Source organism: Gorilla gorilla, chromosome 2, assembly GCF_029281585.2.
Source record: "Gorilla gorilla gorilla isolate KB3781 chromosome 2, NHGRI_mGorGor1-v2.1_pri, whole genome shotgun sequence".
Classification (NCBI taxonomy): Eukaryota; Metazoa; Chordata; class Mammalia; order Primates; family Hominidae; genus Gorilla; species Gorilla gorilla.
The window spans coordinates 149,355,853-149,379,368 of record NC_086017.1 but is presented as its reverse complement, the minus strand read 5'-3'; the positions used below and the strand labels follow the sequence as shown (position 1 = coordinate 149,379,368).

The 23,516-nt window shown below is 40.3% G+C and overlaps 1 protein-coding gene across 7 annotated transcripts in view; it reads right to left on the bottom strand.

Moving 5' to 3' along the window:
* The window catches only part of ARMC8 (armadillo repeat containing 8), a 110,923-nt gene extending 87,751 nt beyond the window's left edge, over positions 1-23,172 (bottom strand). Inside the window, exons 1-3 of one of the 7 annotated variants that reach the window (XM_055383415.2) lie at positions 22,861-22,928; positions 21,931-22,060; positions 639-715 (exon numbers count right to left, since the gene is read on the bottom strand). In XM_055383415.2, coding sequence (XP_055239390.1) covers positions 639-715; positions 21,931-21,933 — 80 coding nt within the window. In that variant the 5' untranslated portion in view covers positions 21,934-22,060; positions 22,861-22,928. Of the gene's footprint in view, positions 1-638; positions 716-21,930; positions 22,061-22,860 lie in introns of all 7 variants that reach the window. The other 6 variants (XM_031009289.3, XM_019024061.4, XM_031009291.3 and 3 more) reach the window with 6 other exon arrangements.
* Positions 23,173-23,516: the final 344 nt, after the last annotated feature.

The window sequence follows — 23,516 nt, the reverse complement described above, 5'->3', positions numbered from 1 at the left end:
TGCACTAAGAGTATGATAATCTGAAACTCAAAGGAAAGGGAATAAATCTGAAATCTTATCCTACTTGCTTCTCTTAATTTTTTAAGAGCATAATTACCTCTGGTATGTTGCTTAAAAATGTTTCCTCTCATTAAACATGAAATTTTGGAGAAAAAAAGGCATTATGGTTATTAAGAGTTTAAATTTTCTGACAGCTTTCTAAATTCGAAATTTAAAACATCAACAGGAGACTCAATCTTGGTGACAGTGAATGAGTTAACCAAAAACAAAACAAAGCAAAACAAAAAACCCTACTGGTCTATTCTTTCACTGCGTTCCAATTATGAAAGACCATCAATCTTATTCTCCTGCTTTTGTGGATATTAAAGAAGCAAAAGCATTCTCCAAAGAAAACATTTTTTTAATGTGAAACAAGTATTCTACAAAAAATGAAGCTAAACATGTCAGTTAACAACTATTCAAAAGACAATTCTTTATGGTAAAATATTAAACGTCATGAATGTCAAGCAGTCTTTCTAGAAAGAAGCCAAATGAAAGAAAAAAGGTATAACCCTGTATTTTCAAAATTAAAATATGTGGCAGATTAAAACATGAAAACAAACAACTTTTTGATAGACTCTTAAATACATACTACTTACATGACACCTTGTAGAACTTTCTGGGGATCAGGGTCAAATAGCCTGTCAACATAGTGGCGACTGCTAGCTGTTACTTCCTAGAAAGTGGGGGGAAAAATTATGACATCTGAAGCCATGCAAATCACAAATTCACAGCATCACCCACAATATCAAGTGACTAGATAATTTAACTTAAGGTAGATGCATTAAAATTTATATGAAATACTTAGTTTTGCCTCCTCATGATATGGGATACTTAAGCAGGTGACTTTTCTCTCTCAGGTATCAAAATAATGGGAAACTGTAGTGTTCAGTTCAAGATGTCAAAGATCAATATTTTTCTTCTAAGAATGCCCAATTTCAAAAGTAAGAATGTCCATGGTATACATTTTACTATGTCTTAAAACTAGCAGGAGAGTTTGGAAAATCAACGTAATTACAAAGCACATAACTTTGTTCACTCAGAAGAATCATCAGGAAGATATTAAGTATATTTTTGTAAATACTTTATTACATTAGTCTGAAAAAAAGCTCATGACAAAGATAAACAGTAAGACAGAAAAGAAAGAAGACTCCTAGTTCTCACTAAACACATAGCTAGACAGTGGGACCTTTGTGGCGAGCCCTAGAAGTTTTGCCAACAGAAGACCCAGGCGAATATGTTAGCATATACACTTAGCAGCAAGCTAAGTTTCTTCACTAACTGCTGGGTGTCATGTACGTATAATTAATAGATAGGAATATTACTTCTGTAAATTAGTATACACGAAAGGACAAAATCTAGCTCTCAGCCAGGGAAGAGTGAGGACTCCATGAAATAGTCTGTAAGGGGTAGTCTAGGTACAAGAGGAAATCCTTAGACTAATGTAGAGAAGCTTCACTGCTGGAGGCAGAAGTAAAAATAAATAAAGGAGTTGTCACACTTTCTGTGAAGGAAAACAATTAAGAATTAGAGTGATCTGTAGGCCACCCAAGCTGTCTCAACTGAACTGGATAAGGGTGGGTAGAATTAGAAAGAGTACAAAGGGAAGACACTTACCTCCTTTTCATTTGTATTGTGAAGTTTTTCTATTGTGTTATTTCTTGTAATACTTATTTTGGAGGGTAACTCTTTTTTAATATTTAATTTTCGATGCTTCATATTATTTAAAACAAAGAATCCATATTTAAGAACCAGAGAAAAAGTTTTGTCCCCTGCTTGTTTTTTCTGATGCCTGCTGAAATATCTTTATATACTCCCCCACCGTTAGCAATAAGTTCTTATAGGGAGGAAGAAATAACTTTTCCAATTTACTCAGAACTCCAAATCAGTAAAAGTTAATTACCAAGACACAGTGCCAGCTTAAAACTTTTGAGCCACCAAAAATAACTCTGGAGAACTACACAAACTCTAGTTTTCTGATAATATAGTTAACTAAGTCAACACATATTTTCTTCCCCCCTCCCCTGAGACGAAGTCTCGCTCTGTTGCCCAGGCTAGAGTCCAGCAGCATGATCTTGGCTCACTTGCAACCTCTGCCTCTCGGGTTCAAGCAATTCTCCTGCCTCAGCCTCCTGAGTAGCTGGGATTACAGGCGCGCACCACCACACCCGGCTAATTTTTGTATTTTTAGTAGAGATGGGGTTTCACCATTTTGGCCAGGCTGGTCTCGAACCCCTGACCTTGTGATCCGCCCGCCTTGGCCTCCCAAAGTGCTGGGATTACAGGCATGAGCCACTGTGCCCAGCCAACACATATTTTCATATTCTGAATTTGCTACCAAAATATCCTCAAAGGCAACTCAAATACCTGCTTTAAAAAAAAAAAAAAAAACACAGAGATGCCGTCTTGCCCAGGCCGATCTCAAACTCCTGGGCTCAAGGAATACTCTCATCTCAGCCTCCCAAGTAACTTGACTACAGGTATGTGCCACTACATCCAGCTCAAATGCTTGCTTTTAGCATGTACTTCATTTTTAAAGAACAAACAGTGGAAGCAAAGAGGCAAAAGTGGTGAAAATTCTTGTGCCCACCAGGGTACCATTAAAGCACCTGCTAACAGATGTTTTCCTCAAAATAACAGAATCACAGAGTTAGAAGGACTCTCAACAATAATCTGCTCAATCCCTCGGTTTACAAATGGGGCTTCTCATGATCTTTACCCATTTGTCAGATCTTCAAATGTACAGTTAGGACACAAATAACTGTACGAACATATCAAGAAACAATATATGACAACCAAAAGCTACAGAAGAACTGAAAAAAAGCACTACTATAATACAAACAGGTAAGTTTTGCCACTCCATTTGAGTACATGTTTTCCTGGTTTTCTGACATAGTAAGTTCTAAGTACCTCAGACCCTCTTATCCAGAGATTGATTTTGATGTTACTGTTCTCTCTACCTTTACTGTCTATAGCTCCACATCTCTTACCTCTCAATGATGTGTATCTTAACATAAGTTTCCCCCATTAATAGCAATTCTTTTGCTGCTCTGTGCCTGGTTCATTCAATATAACATGCACTGAGGAAAGCATTAAAAATAAATTTATCTTTAATAAAGAAGATAAGCAAGGCACAGTCCCTGTTCTCAAGAATTCATATTCTCTTGTTACTATGTTTACATGATTATTTCCCTATTAGAATATAAGAATTATAGTATATACAACATAAAGGCGGCACTGAGGAGGACATTTGTAAACCAGGGGAATCAGGGAAGGCTTCTTTCAGGAATTGGCTTTGGAAAATGAGTAAGAGTGTACCAGGATGGACAAGGAAAGAAAGAATCAATGTCACAATCATTGCCACAGGGCATGCAAAGCCAATACAAGTAAACAATCAGCAAGTATACTAGCTGCTGGCACTGAAAAGAACAGAGGATAGAGAGGCACCGAAGGATGTAAAACACAAAAGGCTAACCAATAGGTGGCCCACAATTGAAGATTTCACACTGCCTTTTGGTCAAAGTTACATGCTAGATGCCAAAGAAGGTATAAGAGGACACTAAGGCAGAGCCTTGCATTTAAGAAGCTTAGTATCTGAAATTGTTATGTATATGCAAAAATAATCATATAAGTTGCTCAGACAGCAAGCAAGCTGAAGGGGTATGATCACTTATTCAACCTTATCTTACTCTACGCTTTTGTCTAATGTATTCATTTATCTGTATAGGACAATTCTGATATTTCACTGCTCCTTGTAGATCAGGTCACCTCTCCCCTCCCAGTCCTCTTCTCTCTTCTTTCAGAAGGCAGCCTAGAAATATAAGAGGTAGGGAGAGAAGGCAATTTGTACAGATATTAAATGGGTTGATAAGAGAAAGAACGTCTAAAAAGGTGACATTTGAGCGAAGTCCTGAAGAAGGTGAAGGAGCTGATTGTGCACCTATCTAGGGGTAGAGCTTTTTTTAGGCAAAAAGAACAGCAAATTCAAACGCCCTAAAATGAGAAGTATCTGCCATAATCAAAGAATAGGAGGCCATTATAGCTGGAGCAGAATGAGCAAAGGAGAAAGCAGCAGGAGATGAGGCAGAGAACAGGGGCCAGATGGTAAAGAGCTGCACTGTCCAGTAAGCCAGCCTCTAGCCTCATTTGGCAATTGAAATTTGAAATGTGGCTAGGAAGTGAATTTTGTTTATATTTTAAACTTTAATTAAAATTTAAAAACCAATACTGGATTCAGTTATTTTAAAACTTTTAAGAATGATTTGGAACTACTTGGGTATATGAGTTTACATTTTCAACTATAAACTTTATGACACCTAAATATGAATCAAGTATTTCCAATAAAAATTTAGCATCCAAATTGTATAAACTATACATCAGATACTGAAGACTTGCTATTTTTGCAACAAATTTCAGTAATAACTTATTACACAGATATATTGAAATAATATTTTGCTTTACTTGTTTAAATAACATTAAAATCAACTTCACTTGTTTCCTTTTTACTTTAGACAGCATGGCTGCTAGAAAATTTTAAATCACGTATGTGGCTTGCCTTTTTCCATTGGATAGCACTGGTATAGAACCTTGTTGGTCATTGTTAGGATTTTTATTTTTATGGTTCAAGTTGGGAAGCCATTAGAGGGTTTAGGGAAATAGACACATGATCTGACTTATGTGTGTACTTATCTTATGTTTTGTTTATTTTTAGTAGAGACAAGGTCTCAACCTCGTTGCCCAGGCTGATATCAAATTCCTGACCTCAAGCGATCCTCCCACCTCAGCCTCCCAGAGTGCTGGGATTACAGGCGTGAGCCACAATGCCTGGCCCTGACTTATGTTTTTAAAGCATCACTCTGGTTGCAATTTAGGAACAGACACGTGTGGAGAAAGGGAAGGGATGCAAGACAAAAGTAGGGAGACTAGGAAGGAGGTTATTTCCATCACCAGAAATGCTATTATTTCATAGATGATGGTAGCATGGACTAGACCAAACACTGTGGAAGATGTATTCAGATTCCAGGTAAGTGCTGAAGTTATAAAATGGATCAGCCATTAGACTCGATGTAGGGTGTGAGAGAAGAAAGGAGGCAAGGGTAACACTTACTTCCCTGAGCACATTAAAAGACTGAATTGCCGCCGGGCGTGGTGGCTCACGCCTGTAATCCCAGCACTTTAGGAGGCTGAGGCGGCCAGATCACGAGGTCAGGAGATCGAGACCAGCCTGGCCAAGATGGTGAAACCCTGTCTCTAGCCGGGCATGGTGGCGCGTGCCTTTAGTCCTGGCTACTCGGAAGGCTGAGGCAGGAGAATCACTTGAACCAGGGAGGTGGAGGTTGCAGTGGGCTAAGATCACGTCACTGCACTCCAGCCTGGGTGACAGAGTGAGACTTCACCTCAAAAAAAAAAAAAAAAAAAAAGAAAAGAAAAGAAAAGAGACTGAGTTGCTAGTTAATGAGATGAGGAAGACTGTAGGAGGTCTGAATTTGACTGGGAAGATCAAAAGTTCAGTTGTGGACATGTTAGGATTGAGAATCATATTAGACACCCAAGTGAGGATGTCAAGTTGGCAGTGGATATGTAAGCCTAGAGTTTAGGAAAAAGTTGTGGGCTAGACGTGTAAATCAGATGTTGTCGGCATATAATGAAATTAATTAACTAAGGGAGTGATCCTGGATACCGCAAGACCGGAAGACTCTGCTCTGGAGTAGTCAAACAAGCAGCCAGTGTAGAGTGAAGAAATCCAGGATGTCAAATCAAGGGGCTATTTCAAAAGGGGACTAATCAACTATGTCAAATCCTAGTGATGTGTAGCTAAGATGATAATTAAGATCTAACCTTTGGATTTAGGAACATGGAGGTGTTCACTGATCTTGACAACAGCAGTACAGTGGGGCCAAAGCCTGCTTGGAGAGAGTTTAAGAGAGAACGGGAAAAGAAGAACCAGAAGAAGAACCTTGAAAGAAGGCTTTTCACTGTAAAGGGGAGTAAAGAAATATAGTAGCTAGAGGGAGAAGTAGACTCAGGAGAGAGTCTATTTTTTAAGACAGAATAAATTGGAGCATGCTTATTCATTGATGGAAATGTTTTAATAGAGAAGACAATTTGATGCTGCATGAGAAGGGGGAGAACTGTAACAATGTTCATGAATAACTGAGGGAGAATGGGATTTACTAGTCAAGTAGAGCATGTGTAAGTACAATAACAAGAGGGAATTATAGCCAGGTGTAGTGGCGGGTGACTGTAATCCCAGCTATTCAGGAGGCTGAGGCACAAGAATCGCTTGATCCACAGAGGCGGAGGTTGCAATGAGCCAAGATCACTCCACAAGATCCAAGCCACTGCACTCCAGCCTGGGTGGATATGGTGGTGAGAGCTTGTGAAAGTTCTCTTCAGATTAATTCTATTTTTGGAAAGTAAAAATAGAGGAAGAAATGTGAGTGATTTGAAGAAAGAGGAGAAGGAATAAGACACTGAATGGGCCAGGAAAATGTACCAGGACTGCCAGAGAGCAATAAGGGGCTTACTGAGGCTTGTGATTATAAATTTGACAGGAAACCCATCAGCATGGTTGTTTTTCTCCAGCTACAATTAAATGCACAGAAGCAGCCATGAATAAGAGAGCTGGGGAGAAGTTTGAAGTAAATTTATTCAGGAAAACAAAAACAGCAACAGGTAATGAGTTGTATTCCATTGTGGAAAAGTATTATGTGGAAGCAGTTTTCCTTTTATTAAGGTGACTATCTGTGATAGGCCCCAATGATCCCCACCTCCTGATATTCACGCCCTCGTGCAATCCCTCGCCTTGAGTGAGGACTGGATCAAGTAAGTAGGTTCTAGCAAATGGAATGCAGCAGAGGTAATAAGATGCCATTTCAGAAACTTCCAAGTTCTCCCTGCCCCCTCCCTTTTTCTCTAACACAAACTAGTTGTCAGGCTGTGGAGCTGCCCCGTGGAGAGGCCCACATGGCATGGAACTAAAACCTGCCAACAACCACATGAGTGAGCTTAGAACTGAATTCTCCCTGAACTGAGCCTTCAGATGACACTGTGACTCCTGCTGACACCCTGACTGTAACCACATAAGAGATCTTGGGCCAGAGGCACCAACTAGGCCACATTTGTATTACTAACCTACAGAAACTGAGATAATAAATGATTTAAGCAGCTAAGCTTTGGGGCAATTTGTTACACAGCAATAGGTAACTTATAGGCCTTTGAATTTATCATCCAAATCAGGATAATTTTAAGAGTGAAAGAGGGCATCATTAATAACTGTCACAGAATAATATGCATAAAATAAGATTGTTGGAGACAAATTAAGCTGAGTAATCAATCCCACCTTTTGTTTGTCTTTAATAGTGCAAAAGAAAAGCAGAAAAACTTACAGATAGCTCAGGAAACTAGTGAGATGTCCTAAAAAGGCAAACTAGAACAGGCTCTGATTGTCCCTCTGATTGAATAAACTACCCATGACTATGGTGAATTTAAACCATTGCCTTTTGAAAAAAATTTATTCAGGTAGGGTTTAAACCCCAGGCTTGTCATGAATAGGATTTAACTCAAAAAATGGGAAAAATAAGTGTTCAACTCAAATTTTAGGATAAAACGATTAGTTTATTAGACAATGAAGAATAAAAATTTGAAGGCTAATAGGAAAATACCAAACTTATTTCAATAAAGTCTTGCTCTGTGTATATTTTATCAAAATATAGTGTTCTTTATTTCTAACATACTCAGATATCATGTAGCAGAAAGAACAAATAATTTGGCATTTGAAGACTTAGGTATGAATTTTAGTTTTACCACTTACTAGCTATGCAACTTTGGAAAAAGGAAAAATTTCAGACTGTTTCTTCAATTATAAAATGGTGATGTTATCACATGTCTCAGACTGTGCCTCAAATCACACAGAAAATCCCTTGTAAACTGTAAAAGTATCCTGAAATACCGATTTTCAGAGTAATTCTATTTCTGTGCAAAGAGGGTAATTTGCTTTGACAAGGGTACTAATAGTCCTCAGTTATTCACATTCATAGTTAAAGCTAAATTATTCAAAAATACCCATCCTCAACTAATAGCAGCTTACTCTCAAACTAAGCTAAATACTCAGCAAAAAACCAAATATACTTGTTTAGTATGTTCTAGTTCATTTTCATATCTACTTATTCATTTAATTCATTTGCTCTTTAGAAATTAAAATAGCATTACAATTCCCAATGAGGTATTCTGACCCCAGACGAAATGAATGTTTAAACCAGTGGTTGCTAATCAAAATTTAACATGTCAATTAGTCCACAAACTAGTAGGAACTTCAAGATAAAACTGTTCATAATTCAGCATTGTGAGAGAAAATCCTGGTTTGGGGAGAGATGAAAGAAACAAACACAAAAATAGGAAGTTTGAACTCTACAAAAATTCGATTTTAAATGAAATTCAAATTGTATCATTAATTTATCAGGAATTATGCCAGGATGTAAACAGAGTTCCTTACCCTCAGGGTTTCATAGCACAGAAAGGAAACACCATGTAAACAAGCAAGTTACAAGTGTAACCATATTAAAGTGATTTAGTGTAATCATAAAAGTGAACACAACGTAAAAAGAAAATTGAAGATATCATTGAAGTTAGGGACAAGATGGAAAACAATCTCTGAGAAGTAAGGATGAGTAATCTGAAAGATTAATATTAATCTGCCAGGTGAAAAAGGGAAGGGTAAGGTCGGGCGCAGTGGCTCACGCCTGTAATCCCAGCACTTTGGGAGACCGAGGTGGGCAGAGAGTGAGGTCAGGAGTTCAAGACCAACCTGACCAACGTGGCGAAACACCGTCTCTACTAAAATACAAAAATTAGCCGGGTGTGGTGGCGTGTGCCTGTAATGCTACCTACTTGGGCGGCTGAGGCAGGAGAATCGCTTGAACCCGGGAGGTAGAGGTTGCTGTGAGCCAAGAGTGCACCACTGCACTCCAGCCTGGAGACAGAGCAAGACTCTGTCTCAGGACAAAAAAAAAAAAAAAAAAGGGAGGGGGAGAAGACAAGGACTCTAGGTAGAGAGCACAACATATGCAAGAGTTCTAAAGCAAAAAGGTGTTTGAGAAAGAAAATGTAATTTAGTATTACCATGATATAGTATACAGTTGAGAACACAAAACAATGCTGAAGTGTATTTTTTAACTGAGTTGGTCAAGAAATATTTAAACAGCTATGCAGACACTATTCTAGGCAACTAACATTAAAAAAAAAAAATAGGCCAGGCATGGCTCACGCCTGTAATCCCAGCACTTTGGGAGGCCAAAGTGGGTGGATCACCTGAGGTCAGGAGTTCAAGACCAGCCTGGCCAAGACAGTGAAACCCAGTCTCTACTAAAAATACAAAATTAGTCGGGCATGGTGGCATGCACCTATAATCCCAGCTACTGGGGAAGCTGAGGCAGGAGAATCGTTTGAACCCAGGAAACAGAGGCTACAATGAGCCAAGATCACGCCCCACTGCACTTCAGCCTGGGTAACAGAGGGAGACTCCATCTCAAAAAAAAAAAAAAAAAAAAAAAGCCCAATGAAGGGTGTACATTTCAACAAAGGGAGAAAGAGAAAAAGCAATAAACATAATAAATAAGTGATATCATATATTAAGGGCTAGACCCAGCATGGAAAAAATGTTTAATAGCACATTTTGTTTCCAAGTGCTTATACTATACACTGTCACACACTGGAGGGGAGATGGAAGTGGAGGTGAGAAAAGGGAAGAGTGTATGCTAAGACACACACATCACTCAGAAAGCCCCATGCTCTCAGCAGTTCTAATCAGGATCCATTTTGTAAGTCTGAAACATGATTTTGGCTGTCACAATGACAGCAAATGCTACTGATATCTAGTGGGCAAGGACTAAAGACGCTAGATGTCCTGGGATAATAGGCACACATCCCCCAACTTTCCACTCTCCAGTCATGTAGGCAAAAAACCTAGAGTATAATTCCATTTTACATAGAAACACAAAATATGTTTTGTACCATTTTAATGTACAATCGATTTTCCAAGAATGTAACTCATGTGAATAAAGAAAAGGTGGTATTTTGTCCTGGTAGGAACTTTACCAAAAGTCATTCATTTCAGAAAGTCACATAAAAATATCATTTATTGTATTTAAGTAAACATTACAACATATATCAGTCTGCAGTGTAACTGTCACATTCACAACAAAACTATGTATATTTACAAAGATACCGTTACTTAATTACTTCTGGTATAGCAGGAACTGAGTATTTACGGGTTTAAATGATGTTATAAATTAGCTTCATGTCTTTCTCCTTTATTACAGCTGGGGCATTATATCAACTTTTTAAAAGTTACATGTGAGGACAGTTAACTTATCTATGAATGCCACTTCAAGATAGCCAAAAAAGTGCCACAAAATATCTTATTATAAGCAGAGTGTGTGAGTCTGATAGGGCTGGGAAACCACAAACTGAAACAACTCAACCTTCCGGTCAACTGGGAGCCCCAGAACCTCTTTCTATCCCTAAAACAATGTGAAACCAAAATTTGATTTTCTGATACCTCCAAAACCCTCAGTTCAAAAAATACTTCCTTTTGTCACTGTGACAATTTACTAAAATGCCAAACAAGTACACTGCTCAGATCAATCACAAATTCTCAATTATTCATTTTAAAGCCCAGTGACAATGTATTTGTACTTGTCCCTAGAGAGATTAGGACTACCACAATACAGAATATCAGACACCAATACTTTAAAAGCAGCATTTTACTAAATTGTGCTTTAATTTCAAATCACGTCTTCCCCTTTGTTCTGGTTGTGTTCTCATGAAATCATGAAAGACAAACAATATTAAATACAACTGCCTAACTGCTGCCTGAAGAGTTCTGGTGATGTGTACTATTTCACTGCCAGAGTTAATTTCACTATTAGACAAAACTAATTGTTAGGCAATTCTTTCCTAATTTTGAGGGAAAAAAATCTGCCTCTACTTGGAACAAAAAAGGATAACACTATCCACAAAGACAGACCTTTTACTTGGAGACAGCTATCATGTCCTTCTTAGGTATTCCAAAATTCCTACATTCCAATTTTCTCCAAAAGGAGAAAAAAATTAGAAGAAAATTCCCAAACACTATCCAAAACCCAAGATTTTGATGTAGGCTTTTTTGGTTTTATTTTGTTTTGCTCTTTGTATTCTGGTCAACTTCTAGCCCCATTAGGACTTGATGAGATTTAAAACATTCAATTCCTTTTATACCCCTTGTGTACTATTTTTGCAACCAATTTTATCCTTATTCACTTTTTGGTACATCAAGTTTCACTGCATCCTCCCTCTCAAGATTAATCAAAGCTCTGTACTTCTGTAGCCTCTAGTAACTTCGGAAAGTTTCTAAAATGTTACTTCACAATGCATCTGGGCCTCAACAGTGTAGAATGTAACATACTATGGCAACTGAGATTCCTAGAATGGAATCTACTTTAATTTCACAAACACAATCATAAAAACACTAAAATATATAATTTTTAAATTTAATATACTTGTATAGCATAAGAGGTAAGCCTGACTTCTCAGTAAAGACCAAAAACCAGACTTCACGTGTTATTAAAAATAAATAGTAAATTAATCAGTGCTTATCAAATTTGAAAAAAAACCTCTAAAATATAAGGCTATATGGCCGGGCACAGTGGCTCATGCCTGTAATCCTAGCACTTTGGGAGGCCGAAGCAGGTGAATCACAAGGTCAGGAGATACAGACCATCCTGGCTAACACAGTGAAACCTCCTCAGCTCTACTAAAAATACAAAAAATTAGCTGGGTGTGGTGGCACGCACCTGTAGTCCCAGCTACTTAGGAGGCTGAGGCAGAAGAATCACTTGAATCCGGGAGGTGGAGGTTGCAGTGAGCCGAGATGGTGCCACTGCACTCTAGCCTGGGTGACAAGAGTGAGAATCTGTCTCAAAAAATAATAATAATAATAAAGAATATACAATATAAAGCTATATACACAATTTTGTTTTTAAAAAGTGGGAGTCTGGAGATCTGACTCTGATACTTTATATTACAGTGGGCAAGCCAGCCTCTCCGGTTTTCAGTTTTCCTCAATAAAAAATGACAAGAATGAACTAAAGATTATCTACAGGTTTCTTCCAAGAAAAGATTCCATGACTTTATACTCGAACAAAGAGGGAGTTTCTTTTTTCATAAAAGAAAAGCCAGGGCACAGTTAGATTAAAACGGATATGAAGAGCAGCCTTTACTTTTTCTGGAGTTTTTTTTGTTTGTTTGGCTTTTGCCCCCAAGAGACAGGGTTTTGCTATGCTGTGTAGGCTGGTCTCAAATCTCAAACTCACAGACTCAAGTGATCCACTAGCCTCAGCCTCCTGAGGAGCTGGGACTACAGGTGTACGGCACCACATCTGGCTCTGTAGTGAGTTTTTAATGTGATAATGCATTCTTATTGCCCTTGTAAACTATTAAATATTGCCATAAAATGCTTGGTGGCCACAAGACTGAAAGTAATTTAGCATTCATGCTTCTAATCAAGTACTATGATGTTTTCCCTTTTAAAATATGGTATAAATCATAAAGAGCTATCTGGCTCTAGAAGATCTTTAAGGTTTCTTCTCACTATTAAATTCAATTCATTTACTCTTCACTGTAGATGAGAATGCTTAAACGGAGGGTCAATAAAAGATACCTCTAGATAGAGCAAATGAGATAAGAACCCACTGTGTGAGAGAGCATAATCTGAAAGTCCAAGGGAGCAAGAACTATCTCTGGAAAGCACATGCAAAGTTACAAAAATGATCAGGAGTTTCACAAAGACTGAGATATCCTCTGGATTGGTTGAGGTTCATTTATATGCCTCCCAAGGTGATAAGATGACCCAAGAAGTCCACTAGGATGTATTTAAATGCCAACTTCTCAATCCTCACAAAACAAAGTGAGGCTATTCAGATATGGGTGAGGTGTTGTCCTGGCCCATAAGACTAGTTGAAATTATTATTCAAAATTGCTGTCATGTAATTAGAGATCCTGGGTACCATCTTTCATGGCACACCTTCGAAGTAGTATTGCTCAGACAGGCCAGGCGCCTTCCTGATAAAAAAGGGCTTTATTTGCTTCAGATTCTTAACAGGCAGTAATAGCCCTGCCTTGGAGCTATCCATGGTGCTTGCCTCCGACTCAGCCCATCATTTGCAGCAGCTGGTGCATTCACTTTCCTATTACAGTACCACTCAAGATCTGTCAGACCTGACCTGTCACCCACATTGTGGCCTGTGACAATCACGGCAATATCGCAGGCCACTTCGAATCTGTCTATTCCACTTTGCCTGTGTCCAGACCCACAATCACCTTACTTTGTAGTTTGTTTGGATCTCCAGATAACCTAGCTTTGCATCCCAGGCCTGCTACACAATGCCCTTTTTGTGGACAAAGTACACCTTCTAGGAGATCACTGGCATACTCTGGGTAAAAAATTGTAGCTCTTCAGAAACAATTCCTACACATAATAGCTCACATGAGTTTTAATACCTTATTGCTACAATCTTTACCATTCCAAAATGATTTTAAATGACTTAAAAAAAAATTTTTTTTTGAGACGGAGTTTCACTCTTGTTGCCCAAGCTGGAGTGCAAGGGTGCGATCTCAGCTCACTGCAACCTCTGCCTCCAGGGTTCAAGCAATTCTCCTGCCTCAGCCTCCCAAGTAGCTGGGATTACAGGTGTGCGCCACCACACCTGGCTAATTTTTTTTTATTTTTAGTAGAAACGGGGTTCCACCATGTTAGGCTGGTCTCGGACTCCTGACCTCAGATGATCCACCTGCCTCAGTCTCCCAAAGTGCTGGGATTACAGGCGTGAATCACCGTGCCTGGCTTTTGCTACATTTTCTTGACTCACACTGGGACAAGTGAAGAAGTTAATTCTGGAGTGACTTCTGGGTTTCAGGGAATCCAGCAATCTCTAGAAATTATGCAACTATTTAGGCATATGCATGTTCTCCTGGGAAAGCAGGTATTGAGATTCTCATCCTTAAACAGCTAAGAACCAGAGATCAATACACTGATGATGCCAAAATAATGATCATTACCCCAGATTTAGGCACTCAACCTTTTTTTCCAACTGACTACAAATTTGGCATGTCCAAAATGAAACTCATTTTCCTACTTACTCCCCTAACATATTCCTCTCCTAATTCTCACCATCTCAGAAGATGATACCACCTGGCCCAAAAGGCATAAATCCTGTGAATCATGCTTTATCATAATGATCATCATGACTCTTTCCTTTTCCTTAGTCTCCCTTATCCCATCAATCACCATTAGCTTTCTGAAAGCCTAAGAAATTCTTAAAAACACCCCTAAGGCAAAAGAAGCATGTGTTCAATAATTACTTTCCAGGTGGTAAAGACCTCCCAATATTAATAGATCTTATAGGTTGAAAACTCCCCATTGGACCACAACTTTTTATTTTTAATATAAAGCCTTACACTGTTTCATCATTCCTCCTTCCTCTAATATCTACATTATGAATATGCTAGAAAATGTAACTCTTCATTCCTCTGAAATTAGGGAATGTGGTCAAAACAGTTTTTTTTTTTTTTTCAACAAAATGACAAGTGGTGGGGCAGGGGGCTATTTCTGTAAAACTGCTCTTATTTGGAATACCTTTAATTTCTATCTCAACAGTCCCAGGGATCATAGCACTACTGTTCAGTGAAGGCAGCTGCTCTCCAATTTCTAGAGGATAATAGGAGCTTTGTTTTTTTTCATGTAATACCGTCTCTTTACCCAGAAGCCAACAGGACAGATGGTACTGCAAAAACAAATGCCAAATCAGAATTGAAAAACATACAAGTCAGAATCACTGACATTCCTGTCTGCTGACAGTATTTTAAAATTTAGCGAAAATAGGAGGTGATAAGAAGGCTAGGTCTCAAAAGTAAAATCTGAAGACCCTACATAAATGTGTTTCTGATTCTCTGCAAAGTTTAAAAGACTTCCTGAACATGCACTATCTTAGTCTTTCCTTAAATACACAGCAAGATGTCCAGAAACATACAATGAGCACCTCTCATTTTTCACACACTGCCATTAAAGATTAGAAAGTTCACACTGATTCATTGATGAATTTATTTTTATTTTTTTGAGATAGTTTCGCTCTTGTCACCCAGACTGGAGTGCAATGGCACAATCTTGACTCACTGCAACCTCCACCTCCCAGTTGGTTTCAAGTGATTATCCTGCCTCAGCCTCCCGAGTAGCTGGATTACAGGCACGTGCAACCATGCCTGGCTAATTTTTTTGTATTTTTTAGTAGAGACGGGGTTTCACCATGTTGGTCAGGCTGATCTCGAACTCCTGATCTCAGGTAATCCACCTGCCCAAGCCTCCCAAAATGCTGGGATTACAGGTGTGAGCCACTGCACCTGGCGATTTACTGATGAATTTATTTTAGGACCACCTACTGACATACCCTGTACTTATTAGTGCTTTGTAAACTAATGGCAAACTTTAAAATGTGCTGTACAGATTTTATTTTGCATTTATTAGTAAAAACCTAGGGAGGCCAAATTTATGTTTACAGGATAGTGGGTTCAACTTCACATCAATTTTTTTTCCTAATTATTGCCAGTTATGGATGTAAGAGAACAAATCATTAAGTAGCTATAGGCAAGGCCAACAATATGCTTATAACTGTAGAGAACAGAACAAAATGAAGGAATATCCAGATTTGGAATACCCTATACAGTTCTAACAGCTACTTTTCAAAAAAAAAAAAAATAATGGCAGCTGGGCACGGTGGCTCACGCCTGTAATCCCAGCACTTTGGGAGGCCAAGGTGGGCAGATCACGAGGTCAGGAGATCGAGACCATCCTGGCTAACACAGTGAAACCCCTTCTCTACTAAAAATACAAAAAAATTAGCTGGGTGTGGTGGCAGGTGCCTGTAGTCCCAGTTACTCGGGAGGCTGAGGCAGGAGAATGGCGTGAACCTGGGAGGCAGAGGTTGCAGTGACCCGAGATCGCGCCACTGCACTCCAGCCTGGGCGACAGAGACTCCGTCTCAAAAAAAAAAAAAAAAAAAGCTGGGCGCAGTGGCTTACGCCTGTAATCCCAGCATTTTGGGAGGCCGCGGCGGGCGGATCACGAGGTCAGGAGATCGAGACCATACTGGCTAACACGGTGAAACCCTGTCTCTACTAAAAAATACAAAAAATTAGCCAGGCGTGGCAGTGGGTGCCTGTAGTCCCAGCTACTCGGGAGGCTGAGGCAGGAGAATGGCATGAACCCAGGAGGCGGAGGTTGCAGTGAGCTGAGGTCGCGCCACTGCACTCCGGCCTGGGAGACAGAGCGAGACTCCGTCTCAAAAAAAAAAAAAAAACATAATGGCACTGGGAAAGGACTGTAAAGAAGACAATTAAAAATCAACAAGTGCCCAGCTGTTTATAATAGCCTACAAAGTGATTCAAAGACAATTTGTTACCTTACCTCTCTACCATTACAAAGTGACCAAAATTAAATGCAACCATCCTTTTAGCAGGGTCTTTCACAGAGCGTAAGTTTTCATTTTGGTAAAGTCCAATTTATCAATTTTTAAATAAGTAATGCATTTGGTGTTATGTCTAAAAGTTCTTCACCAAACCTAAGGTTCTGCAGATTTTCTCCTGTTTTATTCTAAAAGTTTTATTTTATGATAAAATCTATGATCCATTTTGAGTTACTTTTTCTATAAGGTATGAGATCAAGGTTCATCTTAAATTGTGGTTAAGAGGACGAAAAGGCAAGTTACAGATTAGGAGAAAATATTTGCAAATACCTATCTTACAAAGGGTTCAGATTTAAAACATATAAAGAGCTTTTGGTTGGGCACGGTGGCTCACGCCTATAATCTCAACACTTTGGGAGGCCAAGGTGGGCAGATCACCTGAGGCCAGGAGATTGAGACCAGCCTGGCCAACATGGTGAAACCCCATCTTTACTAAAAATACACACAAAAAATTAGCTGGGCGCGGTGGCACACACCTGTAATCTGAGCTACTTGGGAGGCAGAGGCCCGAGAATCTCTTGAGCCCGGGAGGCAGAGGTTGCAGTGAGCTGAGATCACACCACTGCACTCCAGCCCGGATGACAGAGCAAAACTCTCTCAAAAAATAAAATAAGCCGGCGCGGTGGCTCACACCTGTAATCCCAGCACTTTGGGAGGCCAAGATGGGCAGACTGCCTGAGGTCAGGAGTTTGAGACCAGTCTGACTAACATGGTGAAACCCCATCTCTACTAAAAATACAAAAATTAGCCAGGCATGGTGGTGGGCATCTGTAATCCCAGCTACCTGGGAGGCTGAGACAGGAGAATTGCTTGAACCTGGGAGGCAGAGGCTGCAGTAAGTTGAGACCAGGCCATTGCACTCCAGCCTTGCCAACAAGAGCGAAACACATCTCAAAAATAAAATAAAATAAAAATAAAACCTATAAAGAGCTTTTAAAACACCACAGTAAAGAAGCAAACACTCCAATTAGAAAGTGGGCAAAAGGACATGAAGAAATATTTCACCAAAGAGAAAACATGGATGGCAAATAAGCAAAGATTTTCAGGCCAGGTGCAGTGGCTCACACCTGTAATCCCAACACTTTGAAAGGCTGAGGTGGGAGTATGGCTTACACTTAGGAGTTCGAGACCAGTCTGAGAAACATGGTGAAACCCCGTCTACATGGCCAGGCATGGTGGCACACACCTGTAGTCCCAGCTACTTGGAAAGCTGAGGCAGAAGGATTGCTTGAGCCCAGGAGACAGAGGTTGCAGTGAACTGAGATCACGCCATAGCACTCCGGCCTAGGTGACAGTGCAAGACTGTCTCAAAAGGATAAATAAGCCTGTAATTCCAGCACTCTGGGAGGCCGAGACGGGTGAATCATGAGGTCAGGAGATTGAGACTATCCAGGCTAACACAGTGAAACTCCGTCTCTACTAAAAATACAAAAAATTAGCCAGGTGTGGTGGCGGGCGCCTGTAGTCCCAGCTACTGAGGAAGCTGAGGCAGGAGAATGGTGTGAACCCGAGAGGCGGAGCTTGCAGTGAGCTGAGATCACACCACTGCACTCCTGCCTGGGCAACAGAGCGAGACTCCGTCTCAAAAAAAAAAAAGAAAAAAAGGATAAATAAATAATAAAAATATTCTCAACGTTATTAATCATTAGGGAAATGCAAATTAAGACCATGATGAGATATTACTACACATCTACTAAAACAGCTAAAATAAAAAAATAACAGTATCAAATGGCAGTGAGGATACAGAGAAACAATGTCTCATATATTACTGGTAGAAATGTAAAATAGTACAGCCACTCTGGAAAACTTTGTCAGTTTATTTTAAAATTAAACATGCATTTACCATCTGATCCTGCAATTGCATTCCTGGGCATTTAGCTCAGAGATATGAAAAGTTATGTCCTTACAAACCTGTACATGATTGTTCACACTACGTTATAATAGCCAAAAACTAGAAGCAACCAAAACGCCCAACAGGTAAATGGTTAAACGAGCTGTGGTACATCCACACCATGAAATACTACTTAACAATAAAAAGGAACTACTGCTACATGCAACAATATGGATAGATCTCAAAAGCATTATGCTGAGTGACAAAAAACAACCTCAAAAAGTCACATACTGTATGATTCCATTCATATGACATTATAGAAAATGACAACATTATAGAGATGGAGAACAGATTAGTGGTTGCCAGGGGTTAGGGATACCTGTTGCGGGGAGAGGCTGGGTAGGTGGGACTATAAAGAGGGAATATGAGGGAGATCTTTGTGGTGACGGAATAGTTCTGTATCTTGACAGTGGTGGTAATGGTAACACAAATACACATGTGATAAAATGATACAGAAACAGATATATACTTATACCAAGATCAATTTCCTTGTTTTGATACTGTAATGTAACTATGTAAGATGTAACCTACGAGGGAAACTGGGTGAAGTGTACACAGGGACCTGTCTGTACTATCTTTGCAACTTCCTGTGAATCTATAATTATTTCAAAATAAATGTTTTTAAAAATGCAATATAATTCAAAGTATAGAAAACAGTGCAGAAATTTATGAATTTGTTGAAAAGGGTGATGTTGTAATGTTAAATGCAAACCAAAGAGGGATGGGGTGGTCATAGTGCAGTCTAGAAAGAGGGCTGGAGAGTTTGTCCAACCCTCCAAAATAGATAGTTCAATCAAACTTTTACTGAGTACCTAGGATTTGCAAGACAAAGTGTTACTTCTGAATTAATTTACTCTCTAATACGACAAGACAGAGTATTATTAAAGACCTCTGCAAAAGCAGTTCCCTTTGCCTTGTATGCTCTTCTTCTGTCACTTTTTCTGGTTAGTTCTTACTTATCCTTTAACTTTCAGCTCAGCATCACTTCTTCAGGGAAACCTTCCCTAGCTCTTCCTATTGCCCTCCATATTAGATCAGTTTCCTCTATGACATGTTTTGAACAGCACCCTATATACTTCATTCATAATACTAATCACCATTCACAAACTGTGTGATTATTTGATATATATTTTTCCCACTAGGCTAACATTTCCAAAAGGACAGAGGTCTGTGTAGCTTACGGCTGTATTCCCAAACTCAACACCATGCTTGCCTAGCAAATGGCAGAAGCTCAAAGTAGATGTACAGAATATATATATACAAAGCTAAAATTCATATGTACAAATGAGTAAGAAGAATAAGATTTACTGGAGTTTGGAAGAATTCTGTATCACTCTAACCTGAGAAAGCCGGTTTATACAGGATAGCAGGTTCACGTAGAAGATAAAGAATCTCGGCCGGGTGCAGTGGCTCACACCTGTAATCCCAGCACTTCGGGAGGCCAAGGTGGGTGGATCACTTGAGGTCAGGAGTTTGAGACCAGCCTGGCCAACATGGTGAGACTCTGTCTCTACTAAAAATACAAAAAAATTAGCCAGGCATGGTGGCGGATGCCTGTAATCCCAGCTACTCAGGAGACTGAGGCAGGAGAATTGCTTGAACCCCGCAGGCGGTGGTTGCAGTGAGCGAGATTGCGCCACTGCACTCCAGTCTGGGAAACAAGAGCAAAACTCCATCTCAAAAAAAAAAAAAAAAGATAAGAAAATAAAGAATCTCAACTCTGAAGCTGAATATAAACTTGGGCCTTTGGGCAAAACAAATTCAATCAAGAAAAGAAACCGAGGAGCGGCTGTATGAAGAGTTCTTTACGAAAATTTAAGTAGACATGGACTTGCACTGAGAGTGTAAGACATTAAAGACAGTAAAAATAATTAAAAGGACGCTGTGGTAGTGCAGGCACAAAACAACAAAGTCCTGAATGAGGGTGGTCATGGGAAGAGAAAGATACGAGAAACACTAAGAATAAAGAAGCAACAGAGCTTAACAACTAGTAGATACAGGGGGATGAAAGGAGGAAGAATCAGAGATTATTCAGGAGGTTTAACAGTGACTTATCAGTGAAAGATAACACCATTAACAGAAATTGGGAACTCATAACTAATTCCCCTTAGGAGAAGGAATGTGCTTTACTGGAAGCGATGGGTGTCATCCACACAATTTAAGATATAAGACTAGATGTAGAAGAAAGTCAAGGTTGGCAATGCAGATGTGTGAACTGATCAGTTAAGGTTACAGGAAAATCAATGAGATCTCCCAAGGAGAAGGTATAAAGAGACTCAAATGGAAATCCTTTAAAACAACTTGAATGCCTCCTTGCTGAAATTATGTTTATCAAATTATAGCGTCACCCAGACTATGAGCTCCTGAAACGCATTTCTGATCTCATCCTTGCATTCTCTAACGTATACAATACAGAGCTTGTATACGTAACTGGTACATTGTAGCTTATTAAAGGAATCAACCATTCAAGATAATTTCTGATGAATGTTTCCTGTTCTAGTTTGCATTTCAAAACATGGTGCTCTGGGTAGTACTTTGAAAGGTACAGGTTTCACTTTAAATTAGTAAAATCAGTGAATTGAAACATTTTAAATTATTTATCCAAAAGCTCCTACTTCCCAAGGCTCTAGGAGTGAAGATCTGATAGACCAGACTTTGGGACTACGGAAATCCTTTTTTTTTAATTAAAGAAAAAAAAAAGCCCCTAATGAGACTAGGGCTAAAGGCAAATCCTAAATAGAAGTATTAATAGAAAATACTCTTCAAGAAGTTTTTGAATAAAATAAGCAGAAAATATTATTTACCAAGGAAGTGAAACAAATGAAAACTTCCAATCATATGCATTATACAAGTTGACAACATCCAAAAAGTAAGCTTCAGGTGAACTGAAGGATAAATGAAATCTAAATGAATAATTAAAGGAGAACTGAGAACAGCCAAGACACATACTATTTTTTTTTAACATAATGAGGTAAAAGTCATTGGCCTGCACTCCCACAGAATATTCCTGGGTATTACAGTCAGTGATGGAGTAACAGGCTAATCTGATCTAATACTTAGGTAAACAGTATTTCCTTAGTTGCAGTTTAAAAATAAGAAAAAATGACTGCTAAAATGGATCAGGGGAAAAATCTGTTGACAGCCTCACAAAATTATTATTGTATTGACAACTTAAGCCTTTTCAAGGTTGAGGTCTGCCACACTGCCCTAACCCTGAATCATAAGCAAATGTCCTAGGTGCTTTCAGATAGGTGAGTTTGTTTGTGGGACAAGTCAGAGAAGAGAAAAGAAACCGGTTGTAGTTACAAGACTCTAGGAACCCGACAAGTCATGTATAATCCAACTACCCTCTCAGTATCAGACTGGCTTCCACAAGTCTAAAAGATGGTCAATCAGTATTTGCCTGCTTGTTTCCAACAATAGCAAATGAACCATTGGTAAACTGACCATTCTCAGAGTCGGACAGCTCGAATTTGTTGCAAAATCCTTCGAAGTTATCTCCCAGTAACTTTCATTCCTGGTCCTGGTTCAAGAGCAACATAGTGAAAGGTGAAAGTCGTCTTTTTCTTTAAAAAAACTTTTTTTAAAAAAAAAAAAACAGGTTTTACTTCCTGGCATGTCAATACGTTCCCTTCTTTCAACAATGGGGAAATAAATCTCACCCCCTTTTCCCCCCTTCAATGTTTGACTCCCCTTAAAGAAAAATGGAATACCAGGCACAGGGAACATAGAGTTCCTCTGACTCAGAGCCGCGATCTCTGAGCAGAGCGGAGGAAAGGGGCTTAAATAACCACACATACTAGGAAGAATTGCAGCTGATACGAATCACCATTGCCAAAAAGCAAACAGCTTCAGCCGGTGCCCAGGTGCTGGGACGCGATAGAAGCCACACAGACTTGGCCTGGCGGCTCTGAGGAAATGGGGGCCAAGGAGCCTGCACCTCTTCTTGCCAAAGCCCGGGAGAGCTGAGTGGGCGCTCGTTCCCAGGCCGGCTGCAAGCCCGGCGCTTCACAAGGCAGAGCGTTCGGCCCCCGGGAAGCGGTATCGCTAAAAGGAAGGCTCAGGGAAACGCTTGGCAAAGTCCAAGCCGCGCCGCCCAGCCAGTTGTCTGTAAGCCCAGCCACCCCGCCTGCCAGACGCCATCCTGGGAACCCGCACCGGCGGGAGCTCCCGGAGTTGGAAACGTCTTTGGCTCGGCCGGGGTCCCCTCTGCCCGTCTATCCCGCCTGTCCACCCTCGCTCACTCCCTGGCCCGAGACTGAGCCAGGGTCCACCCCAGGGGGTGGTGCCCAGGAGGCACACCACGCTTGGGGGAATGGTGGAGATCGGGATGGGGCTTCCTGGAGGGCGGGCGGGCGGCCGCGGCGGGTCACTCACCGAAAGGACGCTCATGCGGATTGGGGTCTCCAACAGGCACGCCATCTTGAGCCTTCCCACCCGGCTGCTGCAGGCGCCGGCGCGGGGGCCGGCACTTTCGACAGCCAACTATTGGCCAACGCTAGGCACCGCTCCCTAAAGGCAGCCAGATAGACGAGAACTGGCCACGCTCTGGACACCGCTCAAGTACCGGAAAGGCCCGCAGAAAGAAGGGCAAAAGGGAATCGCGTCAGGGGCTGTCCTACGAATCGTTCTCTCAGAAACAGCAGCTACTCTGAGCCTGGGTTAGAGGTGGAAGCGGGCAGCGGTTTCCGCATGCGCAAAGAAGATCTGCCGGCCCCACCTGCCGCTCGCGGTGGGCGGGGCACCAGAGGCGGAGTCTCGCCCTGACACTACGAGCTTTACGGACTGATAAATTGCAGTTTATGGATTCCAGTATTCATATTTGGAAAAAGTAGTACGTGGAGCCACATACATAGTTTGAAGTTCACTTTCATATTCATTCTCTCTCTCTGCACCAAACTCCCGGCGTCGTTATCTCCATTTTATAGGTGGGGAAATTGCGATCCCAGAACCTTTGCCAACCGTAAGAGTGATTGTTTCACGATCCGATACAGATATGTGACTTGCCTTAGCGTTGTGTGCCGGCCCCGTTT